The sequence below is a fragment of the Rhinolophus hipposideros genome (assembly GCF_964194185.1).
Source record: "Rhinolophus hipposideros genome assembly, chromosome: 13".
In the NCBI taxonomy this organism is placed as follows: Eukaryota; Metazoa; Chordata; class Mammalia; order Chiroptera; family Rhinolophidae; genus Rhinolophus; species Rhinolophus hipposideros.
The window spans coordinates 64,429,833-64,453,917 of NC_138059.1; the positions used below are offsets into that span (position 1 = coordinate 64,429,833).

Here is a 24,085-nt window from a genome sequence, read left to right on the forward strand (position 1 = left end):
ATAAATTGAGCATACTAGTTCATTCAGAGGGTGGGCTATAGAGTTGGGTAGACCTGGCTTTACCCCATAGAGGAACCAGTTCCTTACTCTCTCAGCCTCCATTTCCTCATTAGTCAAGTGAACTCAGTGGTACCTTTTCACAGGGTTAACACTCAATAAATGTTGGCAATTATTCCCATAAGTCTGCTGTCTCCCACACATGCTTGCCTTAGCCTTGTGATACCTTATGACATTGTTTTCAGTGGGTCTCTTTTCTCACAGTCTATTATCATGAACCGGCTAATTAGAAAGGCCCCCAAAATTCCACTTGTCTATTCATTGGAATGAAATCAGATGAAAAACTAGAGCAATATAAATAATTTTTTGTCTGGCCATGTTTTAGTCTTTTTTCGTTTGGTAGTAATTTTTCTTCCCCAATTGGTAAAGGTCACAGATGGTAGGATGAGTAAGTAACTTCTGTGTCCTCCAAGTAATTTTGTGTGCCGCTAACAAAACTTTTAACAGACATTCGTCATGTGATGGGCAAGGGGTGAGAACTGAGTGTTTAGAATGAATACAAATCAAGATGGGAGATTAATTCACGTCTGAACATTTAGTTCCAACACTAATGGTGCTCAGGCTTGAAGAAATTTTTAAAGAATTTATTCTGTGAAGAAATAGAACAAATGACAGACCCAGACACATCATGGTTGGGGGCCCAAAGCATATAGTAAAGAAAAAGATTGTCTTGTCTTTTTTTGATTAGTTTGCTCATTTATTCAGTTCTTTAGATTCCACATATAAGGTATTTGTCTTTCTCCATCTGACTTATTTCACTTAGCAAGTTCTCTAGGTCCATCCATATCATTGCAAATGGGATTACTTCCTTATCATCATGAAATTAAACTACTCCCAGCTCCTGAAATTCAATGTAGTCTCTCCTCTCAGGCTTTTTGTGTTTCCAGAGACCCTCAAGAACTATTAACAGCCAGCTTTCACTATTTCTAGGTAAATTCCCCAAAATTTCATTCTTATTGGAAATTGTGGAAAACATTTCCATGGAAGCTGTTAAAATCAGTTGAGAAATCTGGTTTATTCCGCTCATTGGTTAGTTCCATTTTTTTTTTTTTTTTGGTTTCTTATCTTCAAAGAATGATCCTTTGTTCATGAGACACAGGCATACACAAGAAGAGTACGGAATCTAAGTCCTTAGTTTTCAGTCCCCAACCTGTGAGGGTTAGCAGTCTTCATGAAATTTCATATGGGTGTACAAGGCTTCTTGGTCTGGGAAGGTTTTTCCACAGATGCTACAAGAGCAGCCCTCATCCTCCTTGTGTGAGCGTCTCACATGGCTGTCGTGGGCGGCGTGGGAAGCAAAAGATTTACCACAGTGCTTGCATTTGAAGGGCTTCTCCCCGGAATGCTGCCTGATGTGTGTGCGGAGTATGCTGGAGGCAGTGAACTTCTGCCAAGAACAGAAAGCAGAAGAAAAAGTTAGCGCCCATCAGCTGCAAGAACAATTAAACAAAAGGTTTTGTGATTTCATAGTTAGTGATGCTTGTGTCATCCCTTAGTTCTCCGACTGACCAACCTATGGGCGTTAATGCTATGGGGCATGCTTGGTCAACAGGCGTGGCCTTAATAAAAAGGGACATGATTGAGGTGTCGTCCTGACTGCTTTTGAGTAGCCTCAGCTAGTCAGTGATGAAGATCACCTGGGCAGGGGTCCAGATTAAAATGCAGATTGACAACCCCAGAAGGTACCCAATAAGCACATGCTTCGGGGCAAAAAGGACCCTCCATTTAAACAAGCAATTCTGATGCAGGGGGTTCTAGGGCCACCCTCCAAGATAAACTGCATTACAGAAGGAGTAGCTGATATTGGCCAGTGTCTTTGCATAAATCAGTCCCTTCCTGGTCTCTTCTCTTTTTAAATTCTTTGAGATAACTAGATTCACATGCACTCATAAGAAATATTAGAGAGTCTGTGTGCCCTTTACCCAATTTCCCAAGGATTGCATCTTACGAACTACACTCCCACACCCAGGACCTGGACAGAACACTTTCATCAGAAAGATCCCTCACGTTGCCCTTTCATAGCCACACCTGTTCCTTCCACTCCCATTGTTCTCTGAAGCCATGGCAACCACTACACTGTTCTCCATCTCTATAATTTTATTATTTCAGAATGTTCCCCACATGGTATCAGACAGTATGGGACCTTTTGGTATTGGCTTTTCTCATGGAGCATAATTCTCGGGCGATTCACCCAGGTTGCTGGGAGTATAAGTTAATCCCCCTTTTTATCGCTGAGTAGTAGTCAGTGGATGTGCCCCGGTCTGTTTCATCACTTACTCCCAGAAGGACCCTGGGTGGGGTTATTATGAATAAAGCTGCTACAAACATTTGTGTACAGGTTTTCGCGTGAACGTATAAGCAATTGCTGGATTGTATGGTAGTTACACGTTTCGTTTTTAAAGAAACTGCCAAACTGTTTTCCAGATTGGCTGTAACATTTTAGATTCCCAAGTACTTTGCAGTTTTTACGTATCTTTTCTGGGCCACTTCTTTCCTTTTCCTTATTTATAACCTTTCCCCTCCTTTATTCCAACTCTATGCTCTGACCTATGTCACTTTCAGGTACTCTATCAGAAGTGTAATCACTTCATTTTGGGGGTCCACTGACAGTGATATAAAACATCAGGTTAAACCGGTGACGTCGGATTTGGGGAGCTGAGAAACACTTGACAGTGGGGTGTCCAGGCACATGCGGGATTGGGTCGCTGCTCAGTGAGGGGCGCATGCTGTATTTGCAGACGCCCAGACATGGCCAACCTTCATCGGCTTTGGTAACAGGAAGCTACTGGATAAGCCAGGATGCCCAATAACTCATTCACGTCCTGAGTGGATTTAGTTTCCCCTCCAGGCATCACTCACTCCCGGGTTGGCTAGAAGGCCCAGGTGAGGATCAGAATTAGAATTCCAGAAACAGGAGGGATTGGGCGGTATTTTGACCTTGCTCTGGAAATCTTACAGGTGAGCATTTAACCCTTAGGACAGGTTGCTTTTGCACACAAATCCGTGGCCATCTTCCTTTGGTTTGTGATGGCTGCACATAGTCCCGCTGTAATAAAGCATTGAGTCTGCAAGGCTTAGGGAAACTAATTCGCCAGAGAAATTGTGTGTCAATAGAATGGAAATAATCAGCATACCCCGTTTTTCTATGCTGATTATTTCCATTCTATTAACACACAATTTCTCTGGCGGATTAGTTTCCCTAAGCCTTGTAGACTCAATGCTTTATTCCATCCGTGGAAGGTTCTGAAGTCGCCCTAACTAAGACAGCCTATGTTCCTTTTAGGGCTTTATTATAAAAAAGTAAGCGATAAACACAGAGTGTTTCAATGCCATTCAGTAGGATTTTCTGTGACGATGGAAATGTCTGTGCTGTCCTATCCAATTGGGTGGTCCACTAGCCATGTGGGGCTACGGAGCACTTGAAATGTGACTTGTGCACAGGAGTTACCGAATTTTCAATTGTATTTCACTTTTATGAATCTAAATAGCCACCTGTGGTTAATAGCTGACTGCATTTGGCAGCACAGATGTCTCATCGAATAGGACCTGAGGTAACTTGGTAAAATATTTCTAAAGCAGAGGCAAACTGTTGTCTCTATTCCAGAAACCCCTAACCACGCATTTCTCACCTCATTTTTATTACTTAATTTTCTGTAGACTGTAGATGAGGTCCCACTCCAGCAATGTTGCTCTAGAAAGTTAGATCGGCAGCATTGAAGAGCCTGCACCTGTCATCTAACAGTCATACCTGCCATCACGAGGTCTTTATTAATTTGGGGTTATTTCATTACACACGCCCTAACTGCCGATTACGCCATGGGGGCTGTGTCTAAGCAAACCTGAGCTCATTTGGGCATGGGGCTGAGAGCAAGAACTCGTTACAAGTCAGGCTTCATGCTTCAAGTTCTTGTCCATGGACACTCAAACAGAGCTCAACGCAGATCCCTTAGAAGGAGGTCCCGTTTACCTTTGTACAGTAAACACACTGGTAGGGTCTGTCTCCAGAGTGGACTCTCATGTGCTTGTTTAGGCTGGAAGACTGAGAGAAACATTTCCCACATGTAGAACACTGAGGCAAAAAAGAAAAAGCAGAGTCGAAATCAAACCCTCTCCTAGCAAGTTCACGTCACCATGCTGTTTCCCCGGGGGAGAGAGGAGAACTATTGTGTTTATTCTGTGTGTATCTGTAGGCAGAGGGCCAAGCAGGCCCAGGCTGAGAGTCTAGTTCAGAGTGAAAGACATGCCAGACCCACACTGAAGAATCCAGCAGCACAGGCTCTGGCCCAGGCCCACTCAGTGCTGGGACTTTAGGAACACACCTCGCGTCTTTGGGTGTCAGTTGCTTCAAATGGGACATGTGGGTGTTGAATCGGACTGTGATGTTTAATAAAAACCCAAGAGTCCTGCTCTGTCAATAAGTAGCTATGTAGCCAGTGCAAGTCAGTTAAACTTGAAATCTTCGTTTCCTCATGTCCCTCATGGGCAAACCACCTGCTCTGCCTTCTGGCCAAGAAATAAGTTGTGAGTAAATTGCAAGCACTACACAATTAATCCAACAAATCTTTACAGAGTACCTATTCTGTGCTTAACACTCGTCTAGAGACAAGGAGCTGAAAATCTAGTTGAAGATGGTGACGAATGCAAAGACCAAAATGGCAGCACAGGTGGCAGTTGACCTGAGACAGACTGTACCTACAAAACAAGGGTAATGTTTGGGGTCCAGGGACAGCATGGTCCAGGCACCTGAGGTGAGCACTTCACATTCCTGCTCTGTGTTCCTTCCTCCGTGACTTCTGACACTCTCCTCAGGAATTCTGAACCAGGTAAAGGAAACTGCTGTGCTTCCATCGCCCGCTCCCCAGGTGTGCTTATGACAACAGAGGGGAGAGAAGGTATTTGTCTTTTTTTTCTATAAGGAAGGCGCAGCTCACAGTGGCCCATGCGGGGATCGAACTGGCAACCTCCGTGTTATCAGCACCACGCTCTAACCAACTGAGCTAACCCGCTACCCCAAGAGTAGGTAGTTTTAGATTATGAGATTTTAGATCAGGTAGATTTAGATTAAAAGTCTTCTGTATTTTTCCTGTAGTGATTAAAGTTTTAATAATAAGCATGTATTATTGTTACTAAAGCAAAAAGAAAAGTCAGATGCTTGAGATAATATTGCAAAAAGAACAGATCAATTATAAAAGGAAAGCAGTTAGAAAAAGAAACACTGTTCTTGAAAATTAAAAACAAAAAGAATAAAAAAGTACTCAGTGGAAATGCTATGTAACTGAATGGACCCAGATGACTAAATACTAAAGTATTTGGTCATAAAATTGGGGAGTTTTCTGAGAAGGCTAAGCAAAAAAAAATTAAAACTTAAGGGAGGTAGATTCAACCTAACATCTGGAAGACAGATAATAACTAAAGAAAGAACAAGAAAATTCCTTAGAGCTTAGGACTTGTGCCTTCAGATTGAAAGAGTACTTTGTACTCCACTATGTACAAAGTAGAAGAAAAAAACATTAATACATCCAATTTGACATATTCTGTTAAAATTTCAGAACTCCAAAGACAAAAAAGCCCAATTTCAACAAAGAAAAAAACTGATTGTATTTACGAAGAAACAAGAACCAGATTGGCATCAGATGACAGGAAAAAAATGGAATGATGCTCTGAACATTCTGAGGGATAATGATTTCTATCTACAATTCTATATCCAGTCAAACTATCAAAGAGATACGCGAGTAAAATATCCTCCAACAGAGGACTCAGAAAACTTTCCCCTACGTATACCCTTAGACACAATTACATGATATGCCCCAGTCATATAAAAAAGAAATCAAGAAAGAGGAAGAGTGGGATAGAAGAATCAGTGGTGATGAATCTGGAAGATGATGAAACATAGCTAAACATGACAGTTCACAGGCCCAAACATGACAGTTCACAGGCCCAGAAAGCAGGTTCAAATCAGAGTGCACTCCACAAAGCAGTGTAAATGTCATTATACAAGTTATGCAATTAAGAAACTGAATTTATGTCTTGCAATTAGAAACTGTAGCAAAACCAACCGCTGACAAGCAAGTCAAAGATGCAAGAAGTTAAAGTCAAAGTCTTGCCTAAATTTGAACCATGGATGGAATATAGAAAATAATGCTTTCTGAAAAAAACAAACCCTCTCCCCGTGGGTCAGCTTTTTCAGATGACTGGACTGAATCGAAGTTCTGAATTTACGACAAGGGTTTTCTCTGACATTTTAATTTTGCTTGATAAATCATCTGAAAAGGAGGAACGTTTGTTTAGGTTGTAAATGCTAAAAGGAGGATGAGAATAGTTTTTCACTGTTGGTTGTATTCCTAGCACCTTCTGGTATTTTTGTCCATCAATAATGTTTTCTCTTTCAAAAATCAATTATTCTTGTTCAAAATCATTTATCTGAAGTGCTACACGTCTGTTTCACTTGAGTTTCTTTTTCTTCTATTCCAGTTAAATGTTATCTTTGGGCTTCTGCAGAAATTAAATCTACTTTATCACGTTAAAAGTTAAGTACCACTTAAAGTACTGATATGGCCATTATATATTTACAAATTCGCTTGTGGTGTCATCTGAAGTCAGAAAAGTAGCCTGATACTATTCAGTATGATCCCAAGTATATTCCAAATCCACACAGATCGAGAAAAAGTGTATCTAAAATATCTTAACTTTGGACCATACCATGTCAAGTGGCTTTGGCTTTGTTTTTTCCTACTTATTGTACTTAACCAAACATACACTATTTTTTTCACGTTAAAAAAAATTGGAAGTAAACATTTCAAAGGTTTACCGAGGAAAAACACACAAAAAAAGCACTCCTGGTTTCATTCTCAGTCACACTCTCAGAATGACAGTTAGCAGGCACTGCACCCAATAGGCCTCAGGGTGTGTTTGGGGGTTTGCGGAGGGACAGACAGTCAAAGCAGAGGGAGTGAAGGGGCAGATCACTTGCCACCTCGTTCTTACCTTGTGAGGCCGGTGCTTCTCGTGAACGTGGAGAATATGGATGCGGAGCCGGTCCCGCTTCTCAAAGGACCGTTTGCAGAGAGAGCAGGGAAATTTCCTGTCACCCTTGTCCACACAGGGGGTGTACTTGAGGTGCTTATCTCTGTAATATCTGTAGGTAAACACTTTTCCACACCGTTCACATCTGTAACCTTCTGCAGACTCTGTCAAACACAGGCGGAGAACACAGGGTGGGGTGGGACTTGGGGGGCTTTGTCAGCTAACTTCCCTCACTGGCATACTTCCTCCAAGGCAATTTTTTAAAAAAAAGTTCATTATAGAAAAATTTTAAACATATACTAACGCCAAAATCATAAAATAAATCCCCCTGAGCCCAACACCAAGCTGTGACAACCACCAACTCATAGCCAATATTGTTTTCATTTATATCACGTCCCTCCATAACAGAACGCTAATTTATCATTTGGTTAAGAAATACCTCAAGCCATAATCTTACACACTCCTGACTGGCTCTTGTTACAAAGTTAATAATGTGCCAAGACATACTTTCTTTGCCCCTTTCAGATCAGCCTGAGCTACAAGTTCAAAGAAGTTCACCAGGACAACAATGGACCCGCATTGCGTATTGCCACAGCTTATGTTCCCATTTAATTCCATTTACGAAGTCAGAGGCTTCTCTGAATTGTGGGGGAAGATTCCAGAGCTAGAATCTTCATGTATACAGTAAGGATGACGATATCTTGCCTTCCCTCATACATAGGTTATCGTGATGATTAATTTAATTCTAACACGTATTGAGTTCTTACCGCCGTGACTGAATGCTATCACTGAGTGATAGATAAGACTAAGAAAGGTAAATCTGTTTTTAATCAATGGAGGGGGGGAGAGAGGTTAGAGAGGGTGCCGACGACTCTAGCAAAGGAGGTGCCAGGTCCAAAGGTATCTATGTGTTGGGGGGGAGAGGACAGGGACCACCTACAAAAGCATCCCTGTCGAGGACCCTCTGGATTCCAGAGGCTACAGTGGCTTTGATGGTGTACCCATCACTAAGACCTCATTGTCTGGCCCCAGGGAGGGAGAAAAGAGCCGGGAGTGAGTCTATGCAAGAATCTGGAGAGAGAAATCCTTTTAGCATCAGGATAGCAGGGAAGCTATCCATCAGGGGCTTTGTTTGTTAGTTAAGTACTAGGCCCGGGCACGTTTAACCAGTGGCTAAGGAAATAAACCATTCATTAAGTAAATAACCAGGAAGGCAACCGCCCACCCCAGAACAATCCTTAGCCCAGCCAAGTCTACCACTTTCATTGAGGTGCTAATATTCTCAGAATCCCTCAGCTGAAACGATTTGTGCTCAGAGCTAGAATTTTCCTTGGTCTGAAATACCTAGCCTTCCTGCTTCCTGCAATGGCAAAAGGGGATCTAAAAGACGGGGCCAGTGACCTTCACAAATCAAAGCACTAAAGCACATCAAAACGCAAAATATGGGTACAAGGTGAATTTGCAATAAGAACCACCACTTAGGTAGAAATGACACACCACCTATACTAATTACGCTTCAGCTGCCGACATTTTCTGCTCAGGTCTTTGGAAATTTATCTCAACTTAACTTTATCCTATTCCCTCTCTTTTCTTCCTCCCTGCAGCTCTGTCACTTACTCCGTTGAGTCCAGTGCTGGTAACGATGCTTCCTGCCCCACCACACACAATTCAGACGGAGTTTGGTAAGGATTAAGAGTTGTCTTCACATGCCACACCTTCAGCCCCCAAAACACACACTCTGCAGGCTGCTTACTCAAACAACCCGCCCACATAGGGGCCGGATCCTTCCCGCCCACTCAGGACCTCAGAAGGGAAAGGTTCCCACTAACCCTCATCAAAAGCCTTTGAGAAAAAGTTCTTCCTAAGAGGACAGAGGAATTTTATTTTTTCTTTCCTTTTTACCCTATCCAAAAACATTCATAACAAGGTAAGTGAATTCATCTGTAATTCTTCCCAACAAATTAAGTTCTTTACAAGTTCCCCCGACAGGTCGTAAGATACACATTATTTGAACCGTGCCCTAAGCATCGGGTATAATGTGGGTCAGGTAACTCACCACCCTCATCAAGGATAAGCCCTCATCCTTGTTGCTGATTATCTGATTGTGAGCTCGGTATGTTACTCAGTATCAATACTTAATTATTCGATTGAGCATTTAGATTGTTTGTGGTTTTTTTCACTCATATACGACGGAACTGTACTAAAACTCCTCGTGGATAAAAAAATTCTTCTAGACTATTTCCTGAAGATAAGTTTCCAGGAGAACCTCACTTGAGACAGCCAAGGTTCCTAACATTTCAATAGCTGATGCACCGTGTGAAAGAATTTTTCAAAAAGATAATGATTAAATTGGGGGAGTTAATCAAGCATGTATTTTCCTCAAATCTGTTTTTCACTTTGATTTCAAAAGCAATTGGTACATTTTTGGAAAAAAAACAAAAAGACGAGCTTGGCTTGGTGCTAAGTATGTGACAACTCTTGAGTTCCACGACCCGCTTTACCCTCCCCTCCCCCACGCCATCCACTTGTCACAGTAGTCTGAAGAGAGTTCACCAAAACAGTTCCAACAGGCCCTAAGTATTGGGACTCTAGAAAGATCCTGTTCATCATTCACCTGCTCATCCCTGGTGAACATGGCCTTGCCTTCAGCTTCACCGGTCCCCAGACTGGAATGTCTTCCCCCTTCCTCCCTAACACATTCCTTATTTCATCTCATCCCTAAGCAGCTTTTCCCAATTGAGTTGTACTGTCTTCCCGCCTTCATTCAATCCACACTGGGATGGAGAAGCAGGAGACAGGAAGGTGTTTAGGGTTATTTCCTATCCTGAAGAACTCAGACTTGCATGCAGACAATCCCAGCGGCCTGTGATGGATGCAATTCCCATTTTCTTTCACCTGTTACATCCTGCATTTGTTATAACATAATGAGGTGGGGGGTCTTCTACATGATGACACCTATTATAGTAATTTGCATTTGTCTTGCCCACCTACTAGACCAGTGGTTCCCAAGCTTCTGTGTATATAAAAAAATCACTCGGAGAGCTATTTTTTAAGTGCAGATTCCAGAGGCTCACTCCCAAAGAGTGGGGTAACTCCTCGCTGCTAAAATGTAGTCCAGGGACGAGCAGCAAAAGCATCCCCTGGAAGCTTGAGAAAAATGCAGAATCTCCGGTCTCAGCACAGAATAACACAACCTGTACTTTCCCAAGCTGCTCAGGTACGCACAGCCACATTAAAATTTGAATTGATTATAGAATCGTACACTTGAAATCTATGTAACTTTATTAACCAATGTCACCCCAATAAACTTAATTTAACAAATACTGAAAAAAAACAAAATTGACAGCGAGAGTCTAGCTCAACGCTTCTCAAACTTGACTGAGACCTCCAGTTAAGAAACACATTTTCTGTTTGAGACCCAGCACACACACACACACACACACACACACGTCCACTTGAGACAAAACCTTCACCAAACAATGCTTGCTCTTACGTGAGATTCACATCAATATTTTCTATCCTACTTCACTCTTATTCTCTCTTTTTCCTTTACTGCTGGTGTCCACCACTAACTTGGTTTCCCACCCCATTAAGACACCTCAGCCCACCATTTGAACAACACTGGTCTGGAGCAGTGACTTCACCAGCTGTGTTAGCTGGAGCAGAGATGAATCAAAACTGGCTCACCTACGGCACAGGTTGCATCCAATTATTTCACTTTAGTGTGTTCTCTGGGAGGGGTGAAGGGGTTCAAGAAAAGGTATCCTCGTGAACAGAAGCAGCTTCCGCAGCTTTGGAAAGGCGAGGGCCTTTTCCTCCAGCTATGTAATGTCCCCCGGTTTGAGGCACCCTCCGTTTAGTCTCCTGCATTAGCCTTTGGGAAAGAGGAGCTCCACAAGCAGCTGAGAAGCTGCAGGAAGGTGTTGGGGTTTGGAAAGGAGCCCGGGCCTCCCCCTAGGAGCACGTCACTGGGCGAGGCCAAGGTATGAACTCACCTTCAGACGCCTGCTTCCCTTGCTCTGTCACCTGTAGGCTCATAGGAATGTCCAAAAACTTTTCATAGCAGTCTCCATACCACACCAGGAGCTCTTGGTTCTGGTAGATCTCCTTGCAGCTCTCATAAAATATCTGTCCTCGACATTGCACTGCAACTAGATTTTGCTCCTTGGAGAAACGGGCACAGTTGACGTAGGACATCCAGTTCCCTGCACCGCCTTTTCCATCTATAAAGTGGCTCAAACGACCATCCTCAAAGATCTAAATAAGACATGAAGTTTGGAATCTACATTTTTCTTTTGCCTAACCTATAAAATAAATTTACTTGTTAAAACTTCATAATCCAATCTCACACTTGAGTCCACGGAACATATTTATTGATATTATTATCAAGCTTAAACAGATTTATAAGTTAAGAATATCTCTATAGTTGATGTGGCATTTTTAGACTCTTAGTTTTATCAACTTTCTTATTCCCGTATTTACAGGTAAGGGAAATAAGAGATTACATTTAATTCTACTTAAAGACAACCAATTAGTTTTGTATTTTATCCCAACCTAGTTTTCATGCATATTAATGGAGTCATATTTTAATAGTTTCTCTGCTGTTGGCAAATTCCACTGTCTCCGATGTTTTGTTACACACATAGCCGAGAATCTCAGTTTTTACAAATCCTTAGCTAACTACATTGGCAAATGATATACAGATTTTTAATGTTTTATTCCTTTTGGCATCTTCTCAGCAGCACTTCATTATACTTAAAGCAATTGGTTTTGTCTATAAAGATGACACAATGTGTGAATTCTTTACATGTATATGCCATAGCTAGTCTTCACAGACTAAAATGACTCAAGAGCCCACAAAACACAGAATTCCTGTAGAGGTGCTATCTTCTTAGAGTGAACTTCTGCCTTTGCCTCCCTTTGTATTGCAAAACAGGCAATGCAGACAGCAGATCACCGCCCCACGTGTCCCTTCTTCCAGAGGGGCACAGGCCAAGATTGCCCCCAGGCATCGTATTTACCTCCCACATCAGAGAATTGTCCCCGTAGGTCTTGACTTCACTGGCGTTGACCACTTTACCTTGAAAGGGCCCAAACCTGACTCCTTTGGCAATGAGGCTACAGCAGAACACACCAAAATGTGGGACTTCCCCAAACAGCATCCGCTTGAGGCAGAGACCTAGGGAAACCCCCCAAAAAGGGAAGCAGATGAGGAAACTGACCGCATTCATTTGAGGAAAGAAATCCAAGCAAGGAGCTGTGCCTACCTTCTGGTAGTTGAAGTGAGTCTTGATCCAGAGTTTGAGGGAGAGAACCAGACTCTAGAAAAAGGTAGGGTTCAAATTTTACTGTTCATTAAAAATCCTTTCATGAGGCACGGCCCTCCCTGTTCCCAGCAGGTAACCACTATCCTGTTTGATATTAATATTTTTCATGTTCCTTTTACATATACGATTTCTCCTTGGAGACTCAGAACAACCCTTGCAAGGTTATGCAATGAACGCCATTTTGCATATTTAAAGAAGTTGAGAATCGGAGATAATGCTGATTTTGACTAAGGTCATGGTAGATGGCTGAGCTGGGATTCCATAAATTACATGATGCTCTCAGGGGCTTTCCTTGCACATCCTGGTCGAATGTGAGCCCAGCTGACAAGTCCACCGCATGAACCCTTTCTCTTATCCTTAGCTCTCACTGAAACCAACACTAGGGGTCATGCAGTTAAGCAAATAGGGCCTCAGACAGGAGCCTGGCCTCCCCAGGCTCCATCCTCTGATGGAAGTCCAGGCACTACACCTCCCACCCCCACTCCCCACCCCTGACTCAGATTCACCCTGGAGTGTTCCTAACTTCTATTCCCATCTCAACGCCCATCCAACCCAGCCCCGGAAGCTGAGGCATGCCTTTACCAGAGCCGTCTGTAGGGACCAGGAAGCCGGAAGCCGCATGGTACAGGCGGGCTGGGTGCTCCAGGCTGGGAATGACCCCGTACAGAACTAAGTTCAGGTCCTCCTGGGTGAAGTGGTAACGATGAGCCGACTTCCCCTCCCGATTCTGGAGTCGGGGGCCGTCGTCGGACCGCTTGCAGGGGAAGCAAGGTAATACCTGGGATGTCTTCAGCCCCTCAGGTGACAGGGAAATATCCACAGGGGGCGGAGGAATTGAAATTTCAGATCCGTAACACTGGCCACTGTCGCTTCGGCCACCAGCGGGGGCCACGTCTTCACTGGTGGCGCCAGCATCCTCTCGGTTGCTGCGCAGAAAGTGTTGCGGCTCCCTGGGGAAGTGCGGAAATGGGTACCAAGGCGGCAGCTTGCCGGGCCAGGGCAGGTCGTAGAGTGGCTCCCTCTGTAGGGCCAGGCCGGGGCTCAGCAAAGGAGGCGCGGTCCGCAAGGCGAATTGGGGCAAGGCCGGCGGCACAGCCACGCCGGCCGCCAGCGGCCGGAAAGGTGGGAGTTGGAAATCCTCCTCCGCGGCGACCACGGCGTTCCCGTAGGGCCCGTAGGGCGGGAAAGGCGTGTAGTAGGCGGCCAAGGGTTGGGGACTGCTCTGGAGCGTCTCGGGCGGGTGCGACACCTTGTCCTGGGGTCCGGCCTCGCCTGGTGGCCGCAGAGCCATCCCGGACCACAGAACGCGGCAAGGTCTGCGGAAAAGCAAGCGTGGCTGAGTGATGGGCGCGGGGGCGGGGGCCCTGCTCCTGTCGCCAGCCTCCACCCCCCCAGCCAGCCCCGGGTCGGAGGGATTAGATCCACTTCCCAATTCGATCTCGCAAGCCTAGCCCCCCAAGCAGAGAAAAACAAAACAGCAATAACCCCCCCCCCAAAAAAAAAAAAAAACAACGAAAATGTGGCGGGATCCTGCGCGACTCCGAGGTCCTGATGCGTGTCCCCTTTGCCTTCCTTTTTCCGACCCACCTCGACCCAGCGCGGCTGGTTTCCAACACCCCCCCTCTCCATCCCGCCCCAAACCCGATTCCTGAAAAATTAAGTTTCAAGCTTCCTCTCCCGCCCTCTTTTCGGGGCAAGAAAACTCTTTACAGGGTGCGGGGAGCCGCCGGGGCAGGACCGCGTCGCGCGTAGGGACAGGCGGCAACCTTCCCTGGTCCCCTGCAGGGAGGGCAGAGCCGTGGGCGCTGGTCACTAGCGCGCGTGAGAAGGCGAGCTCCCAGAGCCCGGGCGCGGACCCCGCGGACCCCGGCCGTCTGGCCGCCGGGAGGAGGGCGCCACCTTCCGCTCCCGGGCTCCGCCGCCAGCGCGGCGTTTCGCACGCGAGCGGAGTCCCCCCACGTCCCTCGGGGAACTCGTCACCCCACCTGGGGTCGCCCCTCGAGAGCAGGCGAGGACCAGGCCGAGGCCGGGTGGGAGGGGGAAGCCGCTCAGGCATCCGGCCCTGCGGCCCTCGAGCCCACGCCTCTGCTGCTCCGAAAAGATGGCATTTTAACGCACTCCGGGCCACCAAGGCTGAGGAGCGGAGTTCCTTCGGGGCCGGCGGGTCTTGAGGACAAGATCAATGAGTCCGATAGGAAATCGAGCAGGGTCGCGACTCAGAAATTAAAGAACACGGGGTCAGGAGAAGAGGTCAGCCACGCCGAAGGCATCTGCCGGGCTGCGCCTGGGCCCCGCGGGGCTCCCCGCTCCCGGCTCCCCCCGCCCCGAGGACCTGCGACCTGGGGCTGAGAGCCGCTGAGGAGCAAGCGCCCGACAGGGCACAACGATCTCTGCAGACGACCCGCGCCGGACACGGCCGTCTGTGCCCCGCACCCTCCCCCGCGGACGGCGGTCACGCGCCGCCGCGGCGCCCCCGGCCGGGCACCCACCTTCGAGAGCCGCCACCCGGCGGGACGCTGAGAGGTGGCGCGGGAGCGGGACCCGCAGGCTTCGGGCTGTCGGGCGGGCCCGACGGGGTTTAAGAGGGCGGCGGACTGGCGGGCGGGGCCCGGGCCGCGGAGAGGGCGAGGGTGGGGACGGCGCGCGGCCCACGCAAGTCCCCGGGCCTGTCTCCTCCCCGCCCACAGCCGCCATTGGCCGGGGCTTTACGCGCCCCCCGGCCCCGGGGGGTCGCGCTCCTAACTCCTCGGGTCTCCAAACCCGCTCCGGGACCCCACCGGGAGCGCTCGCGACCTGCTCCCAGAGGCGACAGCCCTGTGGCGCCACGTGGGGCGGCGCCGGGGCCGCGACACCTTTGCCTGCGCGGCGCCACGTGGTGCGGAATCCGCGCCGGGGCTGCGCGGCCCGAGGCGCACCTGCCTCCTGCCGCCGCGACTGCGCGACGCCGGCCGGATGGGGGAGCACAGAGCCCAAGGCAAGTGTTACCCGAGGTCCCCGATAAGCGCATCACCCTGAACCCGCGCCCCCGGGGCGCGCCCCGGCCTTTCGGCTTCGAGTCCCCGAGAGCCGGGCCTGGCGAAGGCGGCCGCCAGCCCTCCGCGCCCGGGGGACGCCTGGCGCTGTGTGTGGGTGACCCGCGCGGCCGCCACGCGTCCCAGGTGTCGGCGGGTGGGTGGCCTGGGCCGCTCCCGGGCTTTCACTGACGCGCCTCTGAGCGTCCGAGGAGCCGCCCCCTCCCGGCCGCCACGCCTGTCCCTGCCTCCGGGAGGGCTGGCGACCTCGGACGAGCAAGGGACAGATGGCCTGGGCGCTCGCGGGCCGCAGCTGTGCTCTCCGGGCTGCCACTGACGGAGGGAACGCAGCGCCTAGGCCCCTTCTCCCGCGCACTCGGAAGGCTGCGGGGCAAACCCTTGCGATCCTGCCTGTCCGCCGCCGGGGTCCTCGCCGCCGCGGCCGCAGCTTCTGCTTTGCAACGTGCGACGAGCACTGCATTCCTGCTGGGGCGGCTCGGGGACCCAGAGGGAAAAACCCTAACACCTGCCGGCCTGGGCGCGGTTATAAACGTGGAGGGAAGGAAAGGAAGACACACTCTCCGGCTAAGAGACGCCGCCGAAGGCCCCCCAGCCGCGGAGGAGACGCTGGTGGCAGGCCCGACCTTCCCGAGCAGCCCCGGCGGGGAGGGCACCCCCCCCCCGCCCCGCCCCGGGCCCGGGCCCGGCAGCCTGCGCCTCCCGCGCGGGGGCGGCGGAGAGAGGAGGCACCGGTCCTCCAGGGACCCCCCGCGCTGTGGGGCCCGCACTGCCCGGGTCCAGACACGTGTCCCCGTCGCTAGGAGATGAGAGGCGGCTTATTTTCTCAACCGCACGTGATGACTGGGGCACAGGCTTTCCTTCTTGGCTCGTTCTGTACCTCAACCCCGGCGCTTAGCCTCATCTTGGCTTACCGTAGTTCACCGTGTATAACGCGCACTTTTGGGCCCAAATTAGGGAGGGGAAAACGAGGATGCACATTATTTATGGGTAGTACTAATTCCGTATCTACGTAAATGTTTTTCATTCTTTTAGTTATGCTTATGAGTTTAAAGCGTAACTTTAGACATCAATAACGATATCCGTATGCAAAATAATACCCTGGAATAGGATACTCGGTTTTGTCGAACATACAACGGACTTGCAACCACAAAGAGTTCTTAGCCGTCTATGATACAGAAATATAAATTTGTTCCCAGTACGTAAAATCTCTTGTGCCTGGTATCTTGTGTTTTGTAACTATTTGTTACATAAAATTTCTTGTACCATAATATGTTAAAAAACAAATGCTAAAATTCCTTTATAATATAAAAACCAAGTCCCCAAACTTAAATAAAAATTTGAATTAAAAAATTAAAACGAAAGATTTTTTTCCCCCTGACAGTTTGGGCCAAAAATGTGGGTGCACGTTTTACACAGGAGCGCATTGTACACTGCAAAATACGGTATACGATGTATATAGGTTGATGAAGTGACAAAGGGACAAAATTCCCCTCTGGGAAGGGACATGTATTTGGAAAAGCAGGATAAGTTCTGTTGCCCTCTTTCTTCCGGAGAGATACCCACCCCTGAACTCCTACACCCACTTGCACTTACATGACCTTCACCCCCCCCTCCCCCCACACACACCTCGCCCTAGGATTTAAAGACTGACCTGCTCACACTTGGGTCATTCATGGATGTCAAGCCCTCTGGAGGCCACTTTTTAGTGCAGTCACTCACTGGTTATAGCTTTAGTTTAGCAGAAGCAACACCAATGTTACCTTCAACTCTTCTGCAAAAAATTCAGTTTTAAATATTAATTTTTAAAAAAAAATATAAACTTGCTTGTTTAATGGTTTGGAGAATTCGATAAAATAAAAATGGAAGTCCCTGCCCACTCCTCTCATCCCTACTCTCCAGAAGTAATACTGATTCATAGTTTGGTTTATTGCCTACCCTCATTCTTTTTTAAAAAAAAAAAAACCATGCTTGGGCTGGCCCTGGTGGCTCAAGTGGTTGGAACCACGAGCTTCTAATGCCGTGACCGCCGGTCGGAACCCCACATGGGCCAGTGAGCTGCGCCATCTACAGCTAAGGTTGTGAACAACGGAGAGCTGGGCTGCGGTGAGCGGCCAGGAGCAGCTGGTGGCCAGCGTGAGTGGCCCGCAGCCAGTGAGAGGTGCTGTGAACGGCCGACCTACGACCTCAGATGGGGGTGGAGCGCAAGGCTCAGAATACCAGCCTGGGCCAGGGAGCTGTGTCCTACACAACCAGACTGAGAAACAACGGCTTGAACCGGAGTGGGGAGGGGAGACAGAAGAAGGAGAAAAATAAATAGCTTTAAAAAAAACAAAACCATGCTGTTAAATTGTGCTTATATAGGTAGGATTTTTAAAAACAAAATGGGATTATACGTTATACTTTACATGCAACTTTTCTCACTATCTACTGGTCATCATTTCTATCACTACATCAGAATTAACGTTATTCCTTGTAATGGCTGCATGTACAGAAATTCCTTTTATGGGTGTACCCTTAATTTTTTAGCCTCCTCTTGAAAGGTAAGTTGTTGCCAGTTTTTAAACACTTGAAGCAACTTCTGAGAATATTGTTCCACTGATACTTGTGCCATTGTGCCCGTAGACTAAATAGCTAGGTGTGAAATTGCTGAACATTTTGAAAGGTAGTTCGAACCATACTGATTGATGCCTCCGCCAACCGTGAGAGCAAGTGCCGTTTCTCCACGTCCTCACCTCATACTGAATACTGCCAAGCCTTTAAAGCTACCCATCTTTCATGTGACAATGGTATCTTTTCTGTTTGTTTGTTTTTTAAAGATTTTATTGAGGAAGGGGAACAGGACTTTGTTGGGGGACAGTGTGCACTTCCAGGCCTTTTTTCCAAGTCAAGTTGTTGTCCTTTCCGTCTTAGTTGTGGAGGGTGCTGTTCAGCTTCAGGTCCAGTTGCCGTGTTAGTTGCAGGGGGCGCTGCCCACCATCCCTTGTGGGAGTTGAACTGGCAACCTTGTGGTTGAGAGCCCACTGGCCCATGTGGGAATCGAACCAGCAGCCCTTGGCGTTAGGAGCACAGAGCTCCAACTGCCTGAGCCACCAGGCGGCCCTGAAAGTGGTATCTTATTCTAATACGCCTTAGTCATTTACCCAACACACTTCCTGACCGCCTAGCTGTTGATGTGCTGGGCACCAGGCACAAGGAATACAATTGTGAGCAAAGCATCCCTGTTCAGCCCTGATCCCCGTAACAGTTTCATGAGGAAGATAAATACAGAGGGTGCCAAAAAAATGTAGACACATTTTAGGAAAAGAAAACTGTATTAAATTTGTAATACTCAATATATACTGATAACAAAAAAATGAATACAAGTCACGTTTGACTTCTGCAATTACAAGAGGTGCTCAGAGTGGTTACCATCAGCGTCCAGCCACTTTCTGATTATGGCAACTACTGCTTGAGAAACGTTGACCAAAGTGTCCCCTTGTATACATTTTTTTGACAGCGCTGGTATTTGTGGGAATACCTGCTGAATGTGTAACTAGGGACTGTGGTGGGAGTCTTCAAGGAATGAAAGGGAAGGAGCGCGAGCTGACTCAGGCTGGGAGGGCACGGAGGTTCCCCTGCCTGAGATTTGACAGATCTATATAAAATTAACTAGGTGAAGAGAGGAAGTGGTATTCTAGGTCCAGACAACACTTGGTGCCAAGACCCTGAGGCCTGCAGGGAGCAGGGCGGGTTCATTCACAGGACCGAAGGGTGCCTGGAGTGGAGGAGACAACGGGCCACTGCAGAGTCAGCAGAGGCCAGGATAGTTGTGAAGATGAACATACATTTACAGCCTTATTTGCAAGTCTTTACTAAGGAGTAATAAAAATCTTTGAAGGGAAGAGGAAGCTACATCAATAGACTTCATCCCTAAACAATTTTAGTATACATATCATTCGCTAATGTTCAATATTTGTTCATGCTTCTTTTAAAGGTAAAATTCATATTCAACAAAATGCACACATCTTAAGCGTACTATGAGTTTTGAGAGCTGCATAAATCCGTTACCTCCACTCCCTATCAAAATGGAGAACGTACCACCCCAGAAAGTCCTCCAAGCCCCTTCCTAGGGAATCCTTGTAGCCAAACACCCCAGAGACAACTGTTCTGCGTTTTCCTTCCCCACAGATGAGTGTTGCCTGTTCTAGAACGTCGCTTGAAGGGAACCAGATGGAATGTATCATTTAGTGTACTGTCAGAGCCTTTGCTCTTTTACCACAAAAAGTTTTGATGCACTCTGAGAAAAGCATAGAGCGACTAGAACAATCCACACCCCACCACTGTCGGTAGTTATCAGAAGCCTATCTGGGAGGGGTCAGTGGACCTTGAGGTTTTAGCTCCTGTCCAGGCACTGCCTACAACAGTTTGCTTTTGCCAGGAGTATATTGAAGATGGCAGGTGAGACATCCTCAGCATTGCTTAGAATGGCAGCCGGTGCGTCCTTGCGATGGTGAGTGTTCGCACCTAGGATCTCAGCAAGACTGTCTCTGTAAGAGGCTCTTCATGTGATTTAAATCCAGTTCTGTCTCAGTACCTCTTTGGTATTGGGACCTACTTTTAGCATTCTGTAATGCCTGCCTTGAACCCCTCCAAGGTCCTGGGTTTTTTGGTTGATGGGCCAGTACTCGCGGAAGGGACCCTTGTTTGGGGTAAATGACTGAATAGGATATTTCATTTCTTTTAGCAGCTCGATTACCCTAGACACTATTTCTTTGGTAACTTTAGGGTGTTTCGAACGTCCTTGACCTTCATAGGGATCCCTGCTGAGGTCAGACAACCTCACTGTTCCTAAAGCAGCCGAACATCACAGAGGACCTCAAGGCACATCTGCTGTCTGTGTAGACAGACTTTTCTCTAGCTGGTCGGCAGGCTCTCGGGGTCTATAATAAATCTTATTTTAAGTATGATTTGAGATCTTCTATGACATAAGTCAGCCCGACCCTTTCCCGTTTCTGTCTGTAGATGTGACCCATCAAAATCCAAAATCAAGTGTGTACAATACAAAGGCATTTCTAGTAGGTCTGCATAGGTTGTGAATCGTCCTTGCACAAATGCCAGGGAAAATGCATTTTCCTTTCTTTTGGGATGGAAGGAGCATAGCAGAGTTCAAAGAGTGATGGATAGAAATGTATATAGGAGAAAGTGATGATATTTCATAGGCTGGAAGCTGACGCAGCTAGAAATTTCGTGCATTTTATTAAGTAATAAAGGTTGTACTGCTTGGGGGACCATTAGGTTCAAGAAAGACTCTAAAACTTAGAGTAAGTTAGACTGACCAAGGGTAGCAGGCTGTTGAGGAACCAGCTCTAGGCTGCAAAATATGTGTTCGTGCTTGTGTTCCCAGGGGAGGGGGCTGTCACCAAAGATTTAGTCTGATCCTAAAGAAGCACTTTCAGAGATGCCAGGGACCCTGTCCACAATACCTTGTGACACCTATGTAGCAATCATTCTTCAGTAGTGGGTCTAGGGCAGGAATGGAAGTCTTGTCGCCAATCAGCAGTAAGAGCTTGCCTGAGATGAGTCATGCTCCAGATAATAAACTTTTTCCTGAAAAAATTGCAATTGTTTTGACAGTTGTCCTTTTGTGCCGAAAGTCAGAAGGTACGTAGAAATCTTCTTAGTGCGTTCCTAATCTTTAGAGCTTAGCAAAAGCTCATCCTACAGAGAAACTGTGGGGTCCTGATTAAGCATTTGTAAAAAGCGAGGATTTCTGCAGCATAATGATACCTGTCTCCTGTGGGTTCTCCCAAGGCCAGGTGAACAGATATTGGCGATTTGCATAGAAGAGAACAGGCTCTAAAGAAGGCAGACATAGAGGTACACTGTCTCTGAGACCGGGGAAAGAATAGTCTTTGGAATTAGCACCACTGGAATGTGGGGTAAAATTATTTAGTGCTAGCCCGGAGATGGGGAGTCAATCTGTACACTCATTTATTGAGTTACTTAATAGTCAGGGTGGGGTAGTAGAAGTACCTGTGCAAGGTGAGGTGAGTCCTTTGTCTATTAGTCCTTTACTATTCTTAATTCTTCCTTTGCTTCTGGCTTCACGGGCATCGTGCAAGCCTGGGCATAGTTGGGATGGGTCACTCTGAGCCTTGTTGTGCTCAGCCCCGGTAATCCTGAAAATGGTGGTAAATTTATGGCCCACGATCACTGGTACCTCACAGAGATCTTCAAGTTGTATCTGATTTATGTATTTGTATCCAAATTAGCTATAGGGACACCCTCGGGAATTTCAAGGAAGAGAACCTTTCTAGGAAATTTTCATCTGGCCATTCTATTTCCGTACTAAATCCCTCTCCTCATTAGGTTTAGGCTGCTGTGATATCACAGGGGAAGAGCGTGTTTTTAGTAAAAAGACCAAGATTCACAGCAGCTGGGACACAGGATGTCAGCGGGCTGTGGGAGACACATCCATCTCTGGGCTTTTCCATAACTCCAAAGGAGAGGGATGAACTGAGCGGCAGCTTATTATGGGAAGTAGCATATTAGCATCTGCAATGCTAAGGAAACAGTGACCATGGCCCGGAATTGATCATGGCAATTCTTCTTGTGAGTTTTAAGGGAAGAATTGGAAGTGAGTTGCTACCTTGTGCCTTGGAACCCCTGTTAGTATCTGTTAGATTTTTCCTTGCCCAAAGTGGGACAGTTGGTTTTCCAGCATCCCTTTTGTGCATAGTAGTAGCAAGTACCCTTCTCAGTGGGCATTTTTGGGGGGACGTATAAGGAGTGACTGTGGGCATCCAGTTTCATTTGCTATAAAGGGAGATATTATATCACCTAAGATTGTCTGCCATCCAAACGTACTGGAAAACAGTCCAGGGCAGAGGGCAGAGGGTAGCCTGCTTTGCTTGCAAGACGTGCAGACAGACCAAGGGAGAATTGTCTCCTGACACTTTTCAGGAGTCAATTGCTTCAAAGGGGCATGTGAGGTCTTCTCTCATCTCCAGAGGGGGAATAAACTGATAGAAAGAAAGAGGAAGTCCACATACATACGGTCACCCCAGAATCTAGTTGACTGATTAAAAAAAAAAGTCATTAAAAATTTTTCTATAAGATAGATACGGAAAAGTAAATGTCTATTTCCATGATTGATGAATTGCATAGATTTTATTTCCTACTAGTCACCTATTCCCTTTTAGTATTTATATCTTGTTTTTTCTTCTCAAAAATATCTGGTTTTAACAAGAAAATGTATACAATGTCTGCAACTCTGACTATGGTTAGTTCCCATCTCCTTTCTTCTAGTTTACCTCTAATACTCTATTTGCAGAAATACTACCAGATACACTCTTAATTTGGCCATAGTTCATCCTTTGGGGGAAGTCAAGACCCATATATTTTTTAGAGAACGTACATAAGAAAACTAGACATTGTAAACCATTTCTTTGACTTTCCGTAGTTTTTGGAGTTTCCATAATTTGTGTACATAATAGATTACGCCTATGTACAATTTTTTTTTACCTTTAAAGAGCAGGATTTCCCTTCCTCCAGTATAGCCAGAACAGGGGGCTAGCTTTGCTTAAAATTCTGTATCAGTTCAGGACCAACCAGGAGAGAGAAAGCGCACAGTAATTTGAACAGAAAGCATAGCAAAGAATTACTACCTACAGCAGGGGCCTGGGTGATCAGGGATGGGCTAGTAAGAAGTCAAAAGAGGTCTAAAAAGCCTAGTTAAATATAGCATATATTACCTAGCACTGGACCTATCAGCCACCGCACGAGATGCAGACCCGGGTGGGCTCTGCTCCAGAACCACCTGAGCAGCTGGGGGCAGAAGCAGGGGCAGCTCCGCGGGCTGCTGCGCCCCGGGCAGGGGGCGCTGGAGAAGCTGCGCTCCCTGCAGGATCCCGCGGAGACGGCCCGGCCCGGGCGGGGACCGCCGGCCTCCCAGCGTCTCTCCGGCGCCCTCTGCTGGCAAAGCGTCCGTGCCAGCTGGCAGCTTATTTACAGGAGCCGGATTCGTTTTCCATAAGGCACTCAAATAGAGTGAATTTGGGGCTGAGAGCAAAAAAGCCATTAATCAACATAAAGTCCACCTGGTTAATAAACCCAGGCCTTTTTTTTTTTTTTTTGCAAATCTAGGCTTAGCTTCCTTGTGTTTGTTTTCTTTTTAGAATGTTGGTGGGGTAATATGAATTTGAATTTTTTTATTCTAAGTTTACTATCAAACAAAATGAGTGCTGGAGAACTCGTCTATTCTTCGCTCTAATTACTTTAGCGGTGCTGTTTCATGAGTGTTTGCGAGCCAGTCTTTGAAAAACAAGTGTAGATAAAATTTTGCTCACTCTCAGTTCATTTGTTCAACCTTGTTAGAAATTGTTTCAGAAATTTTTTTGGTGTGTGTGTGTGTGTGGTAAATTCAAGATCTGACAATTAAGTTCACAAACTCATCTTAGAAAAAGCACTACACACCTCATCGCTGACTATCACTACAGTCACCTTCGAAGTCCTTCCCTTGGGAAGCTATGCACCGATGCCAGCGCCTAGTCCACCCTTCAAAGCAATTTTGGAACTCTTTTTCTGGAATGGACATCAGAGCTGTTGTATTAGCCTTGATGTCCTAAATGCCATCAAAGTGTCTTCCTTTCAATATTTCCTTTATCT

The 24,085-nt window shown here is 46.8% G+C and overlaps 1 protein-coding gene across 1 annotated transcript; it reads right to left on the reverse strand.

The window, feature by feature from the left end:
• Nucleotides 1-1,216: 1,216 nt before the first annotated feature.
• Nucleotides 1,217-13,698, reverse strand: PRDM14 (PR/SET domain 14; the record flags this gene model as incomplete). The annotated part of the gene is made up of 7 exons (XM_081070243.1): nt 1,217-1,444; nt 4,025-4,126; nt 7,042-7,244; nt 11,076-11,337; nt 12,102-12,259; nt 12,348-12,401; nt 12,990-13,698. 7 exons carry the CDS (start codon nt 13,696-13,698, stop codon nt 1,217-1,219), a joined length of 1,716 nt encoding a protein of 571 aa, XP_080926369.1.
• Nucleotides 13,699-24,085: the final 10,387 nt, after the last annotated feature.